General features: G+C 35.6%; 2 protein-coding genes across 4 annotated transcripts; both read left to right on the plus strand.

Annotated features, from left to right (window-relative positions):
• On the plus strand, positions 1–8785 carry LOC107039462 (carboxypeptidase B). Its single transcript, XM_015259077.1, has 5 exons — positions 1–301; positions 2152–2343; positions 6164–6297; positions 6371–6778; positions 8411–8785. The coding sequence occupies exons 1-5, from the start codon at positions 1–3 to the stop codon at positions 8771–8773; spliced, it is 1398 nt and encodes a 465-aa protein (XP_015114563.1). The 3' UTR covers positions 8774–8785.
• Positions 8786–10262: 1477 nt separating this feature from the next.
• LOC107039440 (PC4 and SFRS1-interacting protein) lies at positions 10263–15996 on the plus strand. Of its 3 annotated transcripts, XM_015259044.2 has the most exons (6): positions 10263–10354; positions 10468–10570; positions 10801–10871; positions 10980–11137; positions 11931–12091; positions 13037–15996. In XM_015259044.2, exons 2-6 carry the CDS (start codon positions 10493–10495, stop codon positions 13922–13924), a joined length of 1356 nt encoding a protein of 451 aa, XP_015114530.1. In that variant the 5' UTR covers positions 10263–10354; positions 10468–10492; the 3' UTR covers positions 13925–15996. The 3 variants fall into 3 exon arrangements, with proteins under 3 accessions (XP_015114530.1, XP_015114529.1, XP_015114531.1); XM_015259043.2 differs by having other exon boundaries at positions 10297–10570; XM_015259045.2 differs by having other exon boundaries at positions 10297–10570; positions 11934–12091.
• The last annotated feature ends 2174 nt before the right edge of the window (positions 15997–18170 follow it).

An 18170-nucleotide genomic window follows, 5' to 3' on the forward strand; every position in this document is an offset into this window, starting at 1 on the left:
ATGACCGGACTAAACCGGTGGGTGATCGCTTTCGCGGCAATTCTGGTGGTTTTTGTCGGTAATTCGTTATCACTAGATTTGTCCCACTCCAAGGAGAAACGGACAGGATTGAATGTGTCGGAGGAGGCGAGACAGTTGCACGATCTCAGGATTGAAACCGAGGTGGAACCTGTTGATGCGGTGATTGTTAAGGCTGTTGAGATACCCGAGGAGAAGGTCACTTATGAGGGCTCGCAACTCTGGAGGGTCAATGCCGAAGGGGAGCAAGCGGATTTTGTTAATTATTTGCAGGAAACTGGAGGTATAGTGTCGAGAATTTTTGGTTGGAATTTCAGGCAAATACTAGGATTTTGCTATTTTAAATTCACAATTGGATGGAAAAGTCGATGGACAATTCGAGTTTTTAATTATTCTATGGAAATTAATAGAAATTAGAAAAATTTAGCATCATTCGGTGCTGAAAATTCCACACGGAGAAAACAATTCCAGAAAAATTACTGTGGTAGCACGGTAAAATAGGTTCATTTGGACGGACCTGGAAAAATTAGCGAACCAGCACCAGGATTTCTGCCGAACGCTACAGGTATTTTTCTCGGATTTATCGTGAAAAATTCTTGTACTCTACAGCAAATTTTCCGCTGCTGGCGTGGTAATTTTTCCGGGTCCGCCCAAACAAACCCATTTTAGCGTGCTGGCACAGTAATTTTTCTGAAATTTTTTTCTCCGTGAAGTACACTGTTAGAAAAAAAATGAAATTTCATGAAATTTCACTACTAATTTTCAGGACAGTGACACTGAATGCGATTTAGCGGAAAAAATCATGAAATTTCAAGTTTCACTGAAAATTTTGTAAAATGTCGGAATTTTAAACACCATACGGAGAAGAATGCCTTAATTTATTTGAATTTCCAATCCAATATGAATATTTAGTGCCAAATTACATTGAATTTTCAGTGAAATCTGAAATTTCATCATTTTTCCCCCCCTCAATCGCATTCAGAGTGACTGTCCTGAAAAATCAAGAATATATTTACCGGAATTTTCGGTTTTTCTATTTATTTTCAGGGGAAAATGGAACTGAAATTTACAGTTCTCTTGGATTTTTCCACGAAATTCTGAATTTTCAATGACGAAACTCCTTGAAATTTTAGCGGTAGTTGAATTTGATAGAAATTTATTATATTTTTAGATACTGCTAATTTTGCTTGGAAATTATATAAAATAATGGTCTGAAGCGTACAAGTACCAAGTTTAATAATCACATGGAGAATAAAATCAGAGAAAAATTATGCCAAATCCCACTTTGATAACTAATAAATTGATTCTCTTCACTCTAATTTTCATTTTTTTTGAAATTTCATTTTTGTTTAATTTCAGAAGGCCTTCTTCTGAGAATTCCCCGACCAATTATTTGTTTAATTTTTTCCCTTTTGCTCATGTTATTACATGAAAAATAAAATAAACAATTATTCGCGAAAATCTCAGAAAACCATCATCTCATCGAAAACTTCTCTCTTTAAATAATTTATTACTATGAAAATTCATTTAATGAGTTCCATTTATTACAAAAAAGGTGATTTCATGATTCCTTTTGAAATCACTCACTATCGATAAAATCTAACGATAAACACTATCTTCAAGAAACTAGACGTTATTAGATATGTTGTCCCCCGGACTTATACATTTGCATATTCAGTCATTTAAAAAAAATCATGCGAAATCCTATTTTGACAATAAATAGGTTGATCCTGTTCACTCTTATTTTCACTTTAAAAAATTTTTTTTGCATAGTATAAGCAATAAAATGAGCAATTAGATAGAAGCGCAAATGATCTGTTAGTGGAAATCACGGGAAAGCAACCTTCTCATTGAAAAACTTCATCTCATAATTTAAAAAAAAAATACGTAATGTAAGCAATAAAATCGGCAATTAGTTTTTTTCTATATCTATATATTTTTTTCTTTTCTCTTTTCTTTTTTTTCTATATACATTTGTATTATCGGGATTTCCCCCTGTGGAAAAGATATCATGTATCAAAAAACAGTGGATGAATAATAAATAATAGGGGAGGGTCAGGCAAAATGGAACGTATTGAAATCTTTTCCAATTGTCAATATTTCTCATTGTCCTTTGTTTCATTACAATTACAGAGGTATCGAAATGGACTGGTAATGACTCTGCGGTCGACGTCCTCGTCCGCCCTGACATGATACCCCGTGTCTCACGCTTCCTGCGTGAGCGAGAAGTTAAGTACGACGTAATTATACCAGATCTGCAGCAAGCCATCGACCAAGAGAATCCCATAGACGAGGAAGCGCTGGAAGAGCTGGCTGGCCGTAAAGGTTCGAATTCAAAAATTTTCCTCGCAAATGCTGTTGTCCGATGAAAAGAGGAAATATTGTAATAGCTTTGGGCACGAGGTTTTTAGCGGGGTAGTCTGAGTGATAAGACCTAAAGATGATTTGTATCGGGGTTATCAACCTTGGAATTGGATTCGACTGGGTTAACCCAGTTTCAACGCTCGATCGACAATACTGATTAACATAACAGTTATACACTACATGAATCGTCTACATTCTGAACGTGATCTTTCACTTTTCTCGCTCTATGCTAATTCCAATCATTTCTATTGATTATTCAGATTTATGGAGAACTTTTGAATTCCAAATTAGGAGGAACACGTATGAAAAATTAAGTTGAAAAATCACTTTTAATTTGGAGTTTTATGGACACACGGAGAGAAATATTCAGTAAAAATTACGGAACAATTCACGTAATCCGCAATGGGGAATCGTTTTCCGGCAATTTTTATAGGAATGGAAGAGAAGAAATCTGAAACGTTCCGTGAATTTTGAGATTCATCGCCGAACAATGTACGAAATTGTCACGTAATTTTTCCCGAAGAAGTAAAATCTTACAGAAACTTCTCGACTTATTATGCCTTCAAAATAAAAAATTCTTGAACGTTCAACAATTTTTATGAAGCTGGTGAGTTATTTCTATTTTTACGTTTTTTTCTGGTAATTCTTATTGAATTTTTCTCTCCGTACACTCTAGAAGAATTCTATTGAAATTTTATGGACTATTCTCATTGTTTCTTCGCCGTTTTTTCTTGAAAATTTTCCAGTTATTGCGCGCCATTTTTTTGACAGACATTGGAGGGAAAAAAAATCCGATTTTAACCCCTCAAGTTCGGCGCCCATATCGCGCGGTAGATCCTCAACAGCCGGCGGCCTCCCGTCTACTCGAATTCGTTGTTCAATCCGCGACGATTTCTACACTGATAATCAAAAAATTATCTAAAATTTAATGATGTAGAATTCAACTAGACGTCCAAAGAGTCTTGCGGAAAATCGATAGGATTTTCCTGTGAATACCTTACACTGTTAAAAAATTTTCATTGAAATTTCCGGCAAGATTCTTGAAAATTTCTAACAAGTAACATGTCCACTAAATTTTCAAGGAATTAGAAATTCATAATTTCATGGAAAAATCCGTGGAAACTGTCAATTTCAATTTAATTATTCCACGGAAAATTAATGAAAAATCTGGAAAATTCAGAGAAACCTCGCCTTGAACTGGCGGAAGGCCCTCGGGCGATGGCCTATTGTAAGAAAATTATTTTTTTGTGTATTTTTATTGCAATGAATTTCGTGAAAATTATTATTATTCTCTCCATGAATTCCATATTCCTCTGAATTTTTACGGAATTCCTCAGAGAATTCCTGGAATTCCAAGAACTGTAAGGGAATTCCCTGGAAATTCAAGGGAATTTGGCGGTCAACATTGATTTTCACTTGCAAATTCATATAAATTAAGGAGTTTCTCCTTCCTACCACTATTAAATTGGAACTTTACTTGAATTTTCAGACAAGCATGAAATTCCATTGACTTTTTCCCCTTAAATCGAATTCAAGGTCTTTGTCCGGAAAATTCAACAACATTTTCTTAACAGTGTCGCTTTTCTATTGAATTTTTTCATACGTGAAATTTTGAAGAATTGAAGAATAACATCAATTATCATAATCTTTGAATTGTTCTTGCAATTGTTTGAGAAGATCTCCAGAAACACAAATTCAGAAAAAGAAAGATTTAGTTTGATTGTAAAGAAATGGAAACCAAAAGTTATTTTTTAGCTCGTTACACATGGTGGAAGACATTCAAGTTGCGACGTATATCAAATGTACCTCCATCAATGGTTAGTCCCGTTGGTTACTCTGTATCTAGAAAAGGTGGTGGAAAAACTCCGTGGCATTTCAGGGGTGAGCTTCTCAGGTGCTTCATTAAAATCGAAAAAAAACGCTAGTCAATGGTTAATTTCCTACAGCCAGGAAAATGCTCTATATAAATTCAGTCAACTCCAGATGAATAAAAATGCCCATCGCAACAGCCTGAAAAATCGGGATGGCCATCAATCTTCCGATTCTTCAATATTAGAAAAATTTCCAACTTAAGCCCGGTTGCACCAAGCCCTGTTATTCAAATAAACCCCAGGGTAAAATTCCTCCTCGGGGTCAATTATATCGTAGGGGTCATAATTTTTCAATATTTGATCCGAAGAATAATTTTGGGTTTAAATTTTATTTTTTTGTTCCTGGGATAAATTTGAGATACTCTCCCGGATAAAATAATCCATCGAACATCCAAATTTACTTTTTTTCTTATTTTTCGTTAGTCGGAGCTGGTGCGACCGGGCCTTACATTGATTAAGGTGTAAATATACTAATCGAAATTGAAAAATAGTGAAATAATTCATAATCTAAATTTCCAATTGGTGATGAATTAAATATTTGATAATATGGAACTGTAAATTTTGTATTAACCAAATAATACTAAATTCGATTATCCAAATAATCATCAATCTTCTTGGCTAAATTACTGATTAATAAATATTAATAGAATATTTAAATTTATGATTACTTCAATAATTACAATTTAAGGGTGATATTAAGTAGAATTGACTACTTAATAATTAAACAGCAAATTTAATTTATGGATATAGCTATAATATTTTTCCCTGCCAAAAAATACTATACTAAAAAAAAACTAAAAAATACTATAAAAATACTATACTATACTATTTTTACTAACGTAAAATACACTTTGTTTCGGCGTAATTTACGTTTTTATCGCAAAATACGCCTTTTCGAAGAAAAAATTCCAATCGTCATAACGGAAAAAAGCCCCCAGACATCATATTGGCATTAAGCGTAAATTCTTTTAGGTTTTTCTGTGTGCATAAATCAATTTTTTAAAGTTTTCTCTGGTCTAAATTTTTACTACGAGAATTATCTCGGTCCTGAGTGATTCTAAGGGAAATCATTGGATTATTTTTTTTATTTATATTGGATTACTTTTATACGAGATTTTATTTACTACAGGAAAGCTCTTTTCCTATTTTTTCACATCTATTAATTTTGAAAATCATTTTTAAAAAATCTGTTCAGAATGTTTCAATAATGAAAAAAAACTTTACAGGGTCTTTTTTATAGCCAATTTTCTCGTCTACAAAGAACGTTTTCTGTAATGTAATGTAAAGCTCGACATATCCTCATAAAATCATCTTGGTAATTTTTTGAGTTTTTTTTTTCTAAGATAGTAGTCTACTTCATTGTTCAACGTTATGTCAATATAAATATGATCCTATAATTGGCTTTACGCTATTGGATCTATGTGAAAATAAAATTTAAACGACAATCAAATGAAAATTAAATCAGTGATTTGAAAAAAGATGCAATTCCACATCTAATTGTCTTCAGAAATAGGGGAGGATGGGGTATGACGAACACTTTAGACTTTTTTAAAATTATTCGTAACTCAGAAACAAATTTATCAATTGAGCTCGGTTTAGGCTCGTCACAAAGGGAAAGAGTTCTCCTTTGTATTGAAAACAAAATTATTAAATTTTATCAACATTTCAACCTCCCATTAACATTTTTAAAAAAGTCAAAAGTATCCGTTTTACCCCAACCTCCCCTATATGACGATAAACAATCCATGATTTTTTAAGTCGCATTTCCATTCGCAACAGAGAACTCCGTACACTTCCTCAATAAAAATATTTTCTCCTTAAAATTCCACGGGTGGAGCGTTCACTGAGCATTTTCCTGGTTGAATTCCCCCCAAAAACTGAAGAAATAAAATTCTCTAACACACCTAAAGGTCATCGAATGGAGTGGACGAGCTATCACCACCTAGAGGACATCCACGGTTACCTCGATTATCTATCAGAAACGTACCCCGAAATCTGTTCTGTCATGTCAATCGGCAATTCCGTGGAGGGCAGACCCCTGAAGGTATCGTCTCCCTCCGCCCCCAGCCTCACCCGACAAATAATGTAACTCCAAAATAATTCACCTTTCCCACCAGGTCCTCCGCATATCGAGAGGCGAGCCAAATGCCCCGGCAATTTGGATCGACGGTGGCATACACGCACGTGAATGGATTTCACCTGCCTCCGTCACGTACATAATAAATTACCTGGTGGAAAACAGTGACGAGCTAAAAGCTGATTACTATGTTCTACCTGTCGTCAATCCCGATGGATACGAGTACACGTTCCGTGGTGATAGACTTTGGAGAAAGAACAGAAGTAGTCCGGAAAAAGGTGGTGTCTGCATCGGTGTCGATTTGAATAGAAATTTTGGATACAGATGGGGTGGATTGGGAACGAGTAAACAGCCGTGTAGAGAAATTTTCGCTGGGACTGGGCCATTCTCGGAGCCCGAAACGGCTGCGATTAAAAACTTTTTTGATGCTAGTGCTGCTGATTTTAAGGTGGGTGCAATCCAGAAAAATTATGTATGGTTTTCCAATAAAACTCTTTTTCTTTTTATTGTTATTTTACATCGCTTCGACTCAATTGAATATATGGCGATGATGATCAACACTTTAAGCCAGGTAACAAAACTATCCCATACCCCAATAAATTGTAGAGTATTTCATCTACTAATTTTTCGATAATTTACCGATGTTTTATCGACACAGTGAGGGTAAATTTACAGCGAATAGTATTGGAATTATCGTTCAAGTATTCCAGAAATTTTCCATAAAAATTTCCAATAATTTGCGGATTAAAAGCAGTAAATATTGGAATAAGTTTTGTCGTCATTTTTTGGGAAAATTTTACGGATAAATAGCTGTAAAAATGAAGTTAATACCCACTGCGCCAGGCCGTCGGGTTATAAAACATCCTTTAAGGGGGTACGTCGGTGAAATTTAAAAGTTTTTGTTAGAGAAAATCACGCACCCAATCGATTTTGCCCCGTGTAACCACGAGCAACTTCGTTTTTTCCTGTTTTTACACTCCAAAGAATAAAATGAAGCATCCGTTCACTTTATTCGCAATAGATCATGAATAAATGAATTTTAACACTAGTCTGGTCACTAAATGCGACGCTGCGATTGGTCACCTTCGCGGGGATTCCCCACCGTGTTATTTAGGCTTTAGCGTTCTGGTCACCATGCGACGAACTGGGAATTACAGAAAAATTATCGAAACAATCCTACCCCCACTCCACTGCAAAACCTCAAATACTGCATTTTTATTGGCTGGCAATTCAGTTAGGGAAGTAATCGATAGTAATACCATGAGACCTCCAAAATTATCGGATATTTCTCGATTGTTTTGTTGCGTAGCAACGAGAGGGAGAAGTTTTGCAGATTAAAATTTTTGTGCAAAACTTATCCCGATCGTTGATACGTAGGAACACATGAGGGAAATGTTCGACTAATTTTGGAGATCGAGTTGTATTCGACGGATTATTTTTGGTAATCAGATCCTTCCCAAACCGACTCATTTTGACTTTTTTCATGACTTTCTTTCACTCCACAGCATAACATTTGACAGTTATTTGGTTAGAGAAACAATTGCAGAGCTAGAGGGAAATTATCAAAAGCTAGGGGGAAATAACCGCTGTAATTTTAATGGGAAAGTACTTCATGTTATTGAATACTGAACTCTGATTGGCCCAGGGAAGGCCAGATCCGATTACCAAAAATAATCAGTAATACCCCAAGAGCTTCAAAATTACCGGGTATTTCCGGATAGCTTCGTTGCAAATAAAGGTGTCAAGTTTTGCAGGTTAAAAAATCCCAAGCGCTTGCGCGAGGAATTTTTCTACAAAATTTGGCACGATGGTTTGTTTGCAGGGGAGCTTGGGGGAAATACGCGAAATATTTAAGTAAAAAAATGAAGAACTACTGCGAAATATTCAAAAGCTTGGAGGAAATATTCGAAATAAAACTGTCGGATAGCCTCAAATACTGCGCTCTGATTGCTCGAAATCCGATTGGGAAAAATAATCAAAATAAAATTGATGTGAAGGTATCACGTGACCCAGAATACTGCCCTCTGATCGAAATCAGAATTGGGGAAATTATCATAATTTCAAAATTTTCTCCTTCCAGGCATATTTAACATTCCACAGCTACGGCCAGTACATCCTCTACCCATGGGGCTACGACCGTCGTGTACCCCCAGATTACGCAGACCTGGAGAGACTCGGTCAGCAATCAGCAGCAGCGATGAAGTCAGCTGGTGGTGCAGGCAGTGTCTATACAGTGGGCAATAGTGCAACTACTTTGTATGCAGCAGCAGGTGGTGCCGATGATTGGGCTAAGGCCTACCTCAAGGTCAAATACGCATATACCATTGAACTGAGGGACAAGGGCAAGCATGGCTTCATTCTTCCAGCTAAATACATTACACCAACGGCCAAGGAGGCACTCGCCGCCGTATTAACTGTCACTAAGGCATGCACAAAGTTGTAAGGTTGCATCATTTTTTTAAGTCCATTAATAATTTCAATGATAATTTAAATACATCGTGATTTTTTTAGGTACTAAGGTTTAATCTAATGTTTTCAATCACTATTAAAATTATTAATATTATCATATATTTTATTTAATAAATATTGATTGAACGAAATTATATCGTAAATTGCATTTCAACGAATGTGATTTAGGAACTGTAATTGAATTATTATCCATCCCTTTCGATCAATATCAATAACCTCCAGTCTTAATTTTTTATATTTCTCCGAGTGTTTGAATAAATTTTAAGGTGACTTGAATCGCAAAATCCCTAGCCTGCAGATATTAATCGCTTCAGGAGGAGATATCGTAAAGATTTTGAAGCGTAACACTTTGATGTTACGTTTAGAATGGACGGTGAATGTAGTAATTGAGGCGGTAAACCACTCCAAGGTATCCGCAAAGGGTTTAAATTGTTATCAACATGGAGAAGATAATATTCTCTATTAGAGTTGATAAAACCATTCATCTCCATAATTATTACCAAGAACTGAAGGTCATGGGGTTTTGGAGAAAGCAATCAACTATACTATGTTATTGTCAACATCGGCATCTCCTAATAGAACAAGTATACTTCAATTTTCTTCTTAAAAGACGGGTATCTCAAAATTCATGCGGAAGCTTGTTGTTCACATCCGTTTTTCAGTCTCACGGAGCTCATAAATCATTTTATTTCTCCTCCAATGTGAACTCTTCTTCATATTATTTGTACCTTTTGATGCATTCATACCATTTATACAGCTGTCAAGAGAAGGAAAACGTGAGATTTCAGATGATTTTTCACATGAATTTTGAAATACCCTAGTCTTAACGCGTATTTTAAGATCCTTCCTTGTTTTAAACATAAAATTTTGTTTTTTCTTTCTGTTATTTCATTTTATTTTTTATTTTATTGGTTCGAATAGACCCAACAGCCAAATGGCCAATGACAGGGTTACCACATAACATATATACATATGATTCAAAAATAAAACATAGCAAACGAATTATGTGTAATCAACAGAGTGTTATGCCGAAAAACAGTAACAAAACTTAGAACTATACATTAGTGCCTGGAACATAATGCCTGTTAATATTAATAATGTTTTAAAAAGAAAATTGAAATATAGTCCAACCAAAACTTCTTTTCTCGCATGAACTTAGTTTCAGGTAACGAGTTTCCGTGGTCTTTATTATCAAATTGTTGATTTGTCAATGAAAACAAAGGAAAACCATTTTTTCCAAAGGGAAAAGAAATTTTGGTCCTTGTTTTATTAGGAGATGTCGACATTAGAGATGTGAAAATGACCATCATTTTTTTTTTTCGTCATACGACAGTCATGCGATGTCATATTTTTCCTTTTAAATAATGGCGCCAAAAAATCACCTGACCCCTTCCCGCGTCTTTCAAACAAACCTCCCTCTCATGCCGCAAGAGGACCGCCAGCAACGCCGCGAGCGCGTCTCGCGTGTGTTTTCCTCGTCTCCTTCAACACCTCAAGCGACGTTTATTCTCGCCTGCAAATGGTGGCATTGGTTGGCATTGCCTCGTCAAACCAAGTACTTTTTTTACTCATTAACAATTTATCCTCTCCCCAAACAAATCAAAACACTTTAAAAAATCCACCCCCAGATCTTCCATGAATAATCGATAACAACCGGCAATATTTTAGCCACTGAATCGTGAGAGAAGGTGAGATGAAACTCCTTAAAAAATATTTGCCGGGGGATAAGGTATTCGCCAAAGTTCGAGGTTACCCGCCTTGGCCAGCAAGAGTGAGTAAATTAATTTATATCAAATTACTGCCTCTCTAAACCCCAAAAAGCCCCAAAGAAGTTGAAAAAAATTGCCAAAATGCTTTCTTTAATTCCTGACGAATAATTTGAGTATTTTCATTCATTGACTTGCGAAAAATCGATGAATTTTTACGATCTACGTCATTTTTTGATTGACACGAATCAAGAGAACAATTGAATTCGACCCCTCTCCCCCTCTTTTTGTTTAGGTCGAGGGTGTGACAGACCCCAACACAAAAAATGCCAAATACAAAGTGTTTTTTTATGGGACTGGCGAAACGTACGTACTCCATTTTGTCTTTATTCACGAATGAAATAGCTTTTTTCATTGGATTATTCCCTTGTTATTGTCTATTGTCTGCATATTTGGATTATTGTGGGTTCCCAGAGCTGTGTGCAAGGTTGAAGAGTTGTTTCTTTACGAAGAAAATAAGGAGAAGTATGGTAAACACCTCAAGAGGAAGATATTTCACGAGGGACTTCAACAGTTGGAACGAGAGCTCAATAACGAACAGGGAAAGCCAGAGACAGTGACTCCAAAGAAAGGTGATGAGGTTTTTAGGAGTAAATGAGGAAAACAAAAGGATTAGACGAACGTGTTTATTTTCACGTACAAATAATTTCGTAGAAAAATCTTGCAAATAAAACCATTCAAGTTGACGTAGCTCTTAGCTGTTTTCGAGAAATATCTGCAAAACTAAGCGAGATGGCAAAATTTCCGTGATAACCTTTTTTGTAGCTCTCAACCTGCGCTATAAAAAATGTATTCACAAAAATTTTGTCATCCGCCTTAGATTCCAAGATATTCATTGAAAACTGACCAAAAGTCAAAAATAAATAAAACCGTTTGAAATGTTCAATGGAAAATATTCTATTGAAAAAATCTGTAAATTTAGATTTTTCTATACAACTTATTCTATTGATATATTTTCTATAGAAATTCTTCGTGTCAAATTGTCCAAGTTTTTTTATACACATATATTCTATTGAACAAATCAGTAGAATTTGATTTTTCTATATAACTTATCCTATTGATATATTTCCTGCAAAAATTCTTCGGCTCAAATTCTCCAAGTTTTTGTGTCTGACTTTTTAAATTGAAACGAAAAGAAATGGAGTCGAAAACACTTTGATATTTCATATCGAGGAATTCATTTAGATAAAGTTGTACAGAAAAATCAAGTTCCATTCATTTTTTCCAGCAAATATTTCCTATTAAGCATTTAGAATCGGCAAAAAAATGATAGAACTTCGACGAGGTTTTTCTAGAAATTTTTTTCGTGCGTTTGAAAGAATGACAAATGAATGTTTATTTTGTTTCCATTGATTTGGCGCTCAGAAGCTGTTGTTGAGACATCTGAGAAGGAGACCAGACCGACGCCAGAGGTACCACCGAGCGCTGGACTCGACAGTGATCTGGAAACAGGGCCACTGGTCATTGACGAGGGTGACAAGAAGAAGCAGCTCAAAAGGAAATCATTAGCTACACCTATCAATTCGGTGAGATAATGGAAATTGTATGGGTTTATGACTGTGGGAAAAAAATTGTTGTGACATTTTTTTTAAGATGTGGAATGTCACGCTTGAGGTTTTTTCCGAGAGGAAAGGTCATTGGAACTGCCGACAAGCTTGTCTTGAGTTTAATGGGCTTGTGCGATTATTCCATACATTAATCGTTTGACGATGAAACTTGGGAAATTGGAATGATTTCACGAATGGAGATTGAAACTTGTTATGGAGATTATTATTGGGTTATTTTACAAATTTCGGGAGAATTGCTGATTTCTTGGTAATTTGTTTGTGAAATTATTGATGATTGAGGTCATTCATATTGAAAAGTGGTAAAAAGGAATACATTAACAAATTTCATGGAAGTTATTCTGTAAAATCTGTGAAAGGAAAAATCTCTCTTAATAAGTGTTTCGAAAATTCCTCATTGTTGAGATATTTTTTTAAACTGAGAGATGAAGATATTCCCTTCACTTTGATACAAATTTCAATCCACCAATTCAGGTTCATTATTTAGAAATGAAATAGACAAAATATACCAAATGCATGAGCTAACATGCGCTTGTATGGGATAGAATCATTCAAATGTTTCCTCTTTTTGCTCGGGTACCCCAGATTTTTCTCCGGCCATTGGATTCAGTGATTTTACACATTACCGTCTATTTTTATTTCTATTTTTAGTCTTCAAGTAGGTGAATTATCAATTTGAACGTAAATTTTATTAAGAGCCCGGTGCATAAGGAAAAATGAGTTTATTCATTTCTGCCGAGACTATTGCCATTATTTTTTTTTAACGTTAGAAAAGTTAGTTTTATATGTTCTGCTGCCAGTCGAAAAAATTACAGAATTTTCCTTGACCATGAAAAAAAGGACATTTACCGACAATTTATCAACAATGGCTAAACATCCTTAATAATGTCATCTTCCTCTCCACAGCAAGATTCCCCCGAGCCCAAGAAGAAACGAGGTCGTGCCAAGGGTTGGTACACAGCGGACAACACGCCAAAACCGGAGACAAACGACTCCCTGATCGAGGACTCCAGTAAAGAAGTAGTAAGTCGCAGTGGTCGAAAAATCAAGCCCAAGCGTTTCGCGGACTTCTCCTCCTCCGACGAATTCGACATGGAGAACTTCGCTCGAGGCCGAGGCCGAAGCAAAGTCGACGACTCCCTAGAGGCGCCCCCCATCCCCTCGATCCCCAAAAAACGTGTCAGCCTGGACAGCGACAAGAAAGAGGACAAGAAAGCCTCCCCCAAAGAAGAGAACCCCAGTGAACAAAAGTCCAAGCTCAAATGGCTGAGAATGGAGAATCAACTCCTTCAACTGGACGCCCAGATAAAATCCAACCTGGGGCTGGACCGAGCGAACACTGACGAATGCCTCGAGGCTATGGAGGAGATGCTGGGGCTCTCAATCGAGCCCCTGATGCTCAAGAAACATCCCCACGTAGTCGAAACAGTCAAGAGATTACGAAGATACATTGGAAACGTCGCAGAGTGGAAATTCACAGAAGACCAAGTGCTCTCTTTCAAACAAAAATCAGAAGTCATCAGACAAAAGGCCGAGCACATTTACAACAAGTTCAAGGCCCTCTTCGTAGTCCCAGATGCCCAGTCCTTCTGGCAGGCATTCTCAGATCAAGTTGAGGAGTTCAAAACAGCCACTAAAGACATGAAAGAGGAGAAAGTCTTCGCTCTAATGGTAGATCCCACACTTACAGAATCACAAGAGCAACAAAGTCATCCATCCAATGATAAAATCACTGACGCAATGATGGATGTTGACAAGGATACGTCAACAACAACGTACACAATGCCCAAGTAACATTTATCATTGACTCCATGTCCCTCATATTCAGATCATTCATCTTTTGATAATAAAAGACGTCGCACTAATAAATTCACAGACAATCGAATTCATGAGTGAATTTTTGTTTTTAGTGATTTGATTATCCAATGATTCACGGTATTATTGTGATTGTTATTGGTGGGGAGGATGTATGTCAGGTAGAGAATTTGGGGGATGTAATTTTAGGTGATTAAGGGACGCAGGAGAGGAGTAGGGAGAGCAGAGTGGAATCGATAATGGTATTATTGTTTTTGATTTTATCGAGATACTTGTGTTGATTATCTTTGCGAAACTCAATGTTTTATTTTCGAGTTTAACTTCGAACTTTTAGGTTTTTTTCTTGTGTTATTTTCTATTATAGGGGTTTAAATTTGCCCCTTTTTTGGATTTATTGCGAAAATTATAGAATTGTTTGGGGAATAGTCGAGACTGGTTTTCATTATACTTCTTTCTTTTAATATGGTAATTATTATTATTTGAAATTTATTGATAAAATATCTCGTGGGGACATATGACGATTTGCCGTTGTGAACCGCGAGGGGAATTTGATTTGGCAAAGAAGGATAATGATTTCAGTTTAACGAGGAAGTTATCAGAAAAGGACAATGATTTCAATTTAGCAATGAAAGTTTTAGTTTAACGAGGAAATTACGGTAATTGAATCGTCGTGCGCGATTGTCGTAATATTCTTGCATTTTTAAAACTACAAAAGAAAATTTCAGAAGTCAAATATGAATGTTGGATGACGTTGGCACAAATTGTGAAATGGTGTAGTCAAACGTAACAAAACCTGAAAAATATTTAAAAAAATTAAAAAAATAACCAAAATCACAAATTGCATTATGTTTCTCGTAATCAAAATTTAAGAAATTTTAATATAACTTTTTTAAATTTATTTGGAAAACTAAAGGATTATTTGGGGAACAGTCGAGACTGGTTTTCATTATATTTCTTCCTTTTAATGTCGTAATTATTATTAGTTGAAATTCATTGATGAAATAACTCGTGATGACATACGATGATTTGTCATTGTGAGCTGCGAGGAGAATTTGATTTAGAAAAAAAGGATAATGATTTCAGTTTTTGAAAATTTCAGTTTAAGGCCCGGGTGGATTATTTTTCGGAGACTCCAGGGCTATGTAAAAGTGAATAGCAATTGGAGATCATTTCAGATTATCACAATAAAAAACACGATCAAGATCACGTTCAAAAGATAATCCACACGGGTCTTAACGATGAAATTACGGTAATTGAATCATCGTGATTGCCTTAATATTCTTGCATTTTTTAAGCTACAAAACAACATTTCAGAAGTCAAATGTGAATGTTGAATGTCGTTGGCATATATTGTGAATGATTTTGTAGTTAAATGTAGCAAAATGTGAGGAATATGGGGAATACCTCGAGATCATTGAAAAAAAAAAAATTGCATTCATTACATTTCTGGTCATTGAAATTTAAGCAATTTTAATATGACTAGTTGGTTTTATTCGGAAAGCTGCAGGATTATAGGACAGTCGGGACTGATTTTCATTATACTTCTTTCTTTTAATGTGGTAATTATTATTATTTAAAATTTATTGATGAAATAACTCGGGCGACACGATAATTCGTCATTGTGAACCACGAGGGAAATTTGATTTGGAAAGAAGGACAATGATTCCAGTTTTAGAAAATTTCAGTTCGAGGAAATTACGATAATTGACTCATCGTGAGATTGCCTTAATATTCTTGTATTTTTAGAACTACAAAACAAAATTTCGGAAGGCAAATGTGGATAGTTGGATGACGTCAGAACCCATTGTGAAATGATTGAATTTTGTAGTCAAACGTACAGAACGTGAGGAATACGAGGAATTTCGAGAGATCATTGAAGAAATGATAAAAAATAAATTGCATTATATTTTTGGTAATCGAAATTTACGAAATTTCAATCTGTAATCTTTAATTGATAGAACCTTTGAGAAAAAGCATTCTTTTAGTTTGAACTTCACAATGTAAGAATTATAGTTTAAGGATCATTCATAATAAATAGGCTGTGGAGTTTATATTATCAAGTGTTGTTATTTTTTGTGGCCACTGCGTTTCTGAATTGTCGATGGGGCACCTGTTGGGGCTCTAGGTCGAAGCGAGCCCCAGAGATGTCGGGGCAGTTCAGAATTATCCGAGAAATTCAAATGGACGGATTTCTGAGATATTTCATCTTTTTTTTTCCAAGATTTATTCTTTTTTCTTTCACGACTCATTTTTTGATTACAGAATATTTTCCAAGTATTGGTGGATTCCATTTTTAAGTCTCATCTTTTACGAAAGATGTTTATGCTTGAAATATATTTTTTTAAATTCATATTTCCTTTCTGGTACCGTTACGGTTTTATAGGCGCCCCATGTCGTCAACCTTTATTCCCCTCCTACTTTTTCTCTTCAGATTTTTTCACCCCAACTGTCTCGAGTGATTCAAGCAAAATTTACTCAGGGTTTAACCTGGGTCAATCACGATTTACTCAAAGTATAATTGGAAACCCTCTGACCAGGGTTTGATCAGGGTCTAGTCGAGGTTGAGTTCCAACTATGACTAAATATTTATAAATATTCAGTATGGTAGACTATTTTTTCTATTCATATTTCTTTCCTATTACCATTACGTTTTTATAGGCTCCCCATTCGTTTGCCTTGCCTTTCCCACTTCCCTCTTCTGATTTTGTATCTGCGTTACCATGCGCCGTCTTACCCTTAAGGAGTAACAGAATGCCGCTAATTTTCCAAATTTTTGAACAAATTTCCTGCCGAAAGTTATCGATATTAATTCAATTATTTGTCACTGTTTATCAAAAAATATAACTCAATTTATTGTGGACTCGAACCACTTCGTTAATTAAATAAATACATTTCCTTGGTAGTATTGGCACTGTTGATAGTCTTTTCAAATAATTTGTTGAGTCACTGAATTTAACACTGAATTGAATCAAAACTGAGGTGATATACTGTACGTAATGCTACAGTTTAATACCCGTGCGATCTTCTCAATAGCTAGATTTTAACTACTTTTCGGGGGTTTCGCGATCCCCTGACCGCTCAACCGAAGGTTCCCGATGGGGCTCGAGGTTGTCGGTAAGACCGACCGTTTAATTGATAGATATATAGCTACATTTCAAACAAGGTTATTACGAAAATTTTGTCTCCTTTAGATTCGGAGATATTCTCCAAAAACTCAACTAAGAGATAATTCGACTTAAACCAATTTACCACTTCGCTACTGATATACACTGAGAGAAAAAATTATTCCTGCCAAGGATTGATATTCTCGTCAGAAGATAATATTTTTTCAGAACGAATTTTTCCAGGACAGTCATTTTCAGAGAGTCCAAGTCTATCCTCAAAAATTACAGTGATGTTGAACAATCTGATTATTATGCTACATATGACCTTGACAAAATGTTCTCCGATATCTTCCGGATTTTACAAATTGGCGATTTTCTCAGGTAAAGAAAATTGGAATAATTCCAAATGTTAATAATTATTATTGGAGTTTCTTCGAGGTCATATGCAGAAGAATATTCTTATAAATCACCATAATTCTTACGCTTGGAACTGATTTCGGAGCACCTGGAAATGACTGGCCTGGAGAAATACGTTCCAAAAGAGATATTTTCTTCTACTAAGAGTATGAAAAAGATATCACCAATAACATTTTCTTGGAAGGAATCAATTTTTTTCTCAGTGTATACGGACACAATCTAAAAATCGCGTATGCGGACTTCTTAGACCATATTTAGTTACCCTGTCACAGAACATCGAGAACTTAAATTTGAACAATACACAAAGCTTTCAATCGGAAACAAAAATGGATGTTTTCGAGAAACCGTTAGTCGATCGGCCATTATTGGTCGATTGTCTGTCAATCGTTAATCGATCGACGATCGAGCAATCGTCACCTCTTAACCAGTTTTCGACCAATACTCGAACAAGTAAACAACTCGATCCTTCAATCGAGTGATCCGCCAGAGCGATGCACTCCATACCTAGCCTCGAACCGATTAAGGATGTTTAGCCAAAACCCACATTATTCATCATAATTTTGATACTGTCTCATGTCACGTTCATTTTTGAGTCACACGTTAGTAATAATCTCAATCCTTCCATTGGGGCATCCTAGTGACAATATTAATGTCTGAAAATCACTTCTTGTGACATTACGCTTACACGGAGAGAAATATTCAAT

Source organism: Diachasma alloeum, unplaced genomic scaffold (assembly GCF_001412515.2).
Source record: "Diachasma alloeum isolate Michigan unplaced genomic scaffold, Dall2.0 Dall_scaffold_00300, whole genome shotgun sequence".
NCBI lineage: Eukaryota > Metazoa > Arthropoda > Insecta > Hymenoptera > Braconidae > Diachasma > Diachasma alloeum.

Excerpts from the sequence above, each read along its gene's own strand:
- LOC107039462 (XM_015259077.1), top strand. The coding sequence starts at position 1 with ATGACCGGACTAAACCGGTGGGTGATCGCTTTCGCGGCAATTCTGGTG. Across the intron at positions 6,298-6,370 it reads TGGAGGGCAGACCCCTGAAG|GTCCTCCGCATATCGAGAGG; the intron begins GTATCGTCTCCC and ends CTTTCCCACCAG. Across the intron at positions 6,779-8,410 it reads CTAGTGCTGCTGATTTTAAG|GCATATTTAACATTCCACAG; the intron begins GTGGGTGCAATC and ends TTCTCCTTCCAG.
- LOC107039440 (XM_015259044.2), top strand. The coding sequence starts at position 10,493 with ATGAAACTCCTTAAAAAATATTTGCCGGGGGATAAGGTATTCGCCAAA. Across the intron at positions 10,571-10,800 it reads ACCCGCCTTGGCCAGCAAGA|GTCGAGGGTGTGACAGACCC; the intron begins GTGAGTAAATTA and ends CTTTTTGTTTAG. Across the intron at positions 12,092-13,036 it reads TAGCTACACCTATCAATTCG|CAAGATTCCCCCGAGCCCAA; the intron begins GTGAGATAATGG and ends TCCTCTCCACAG.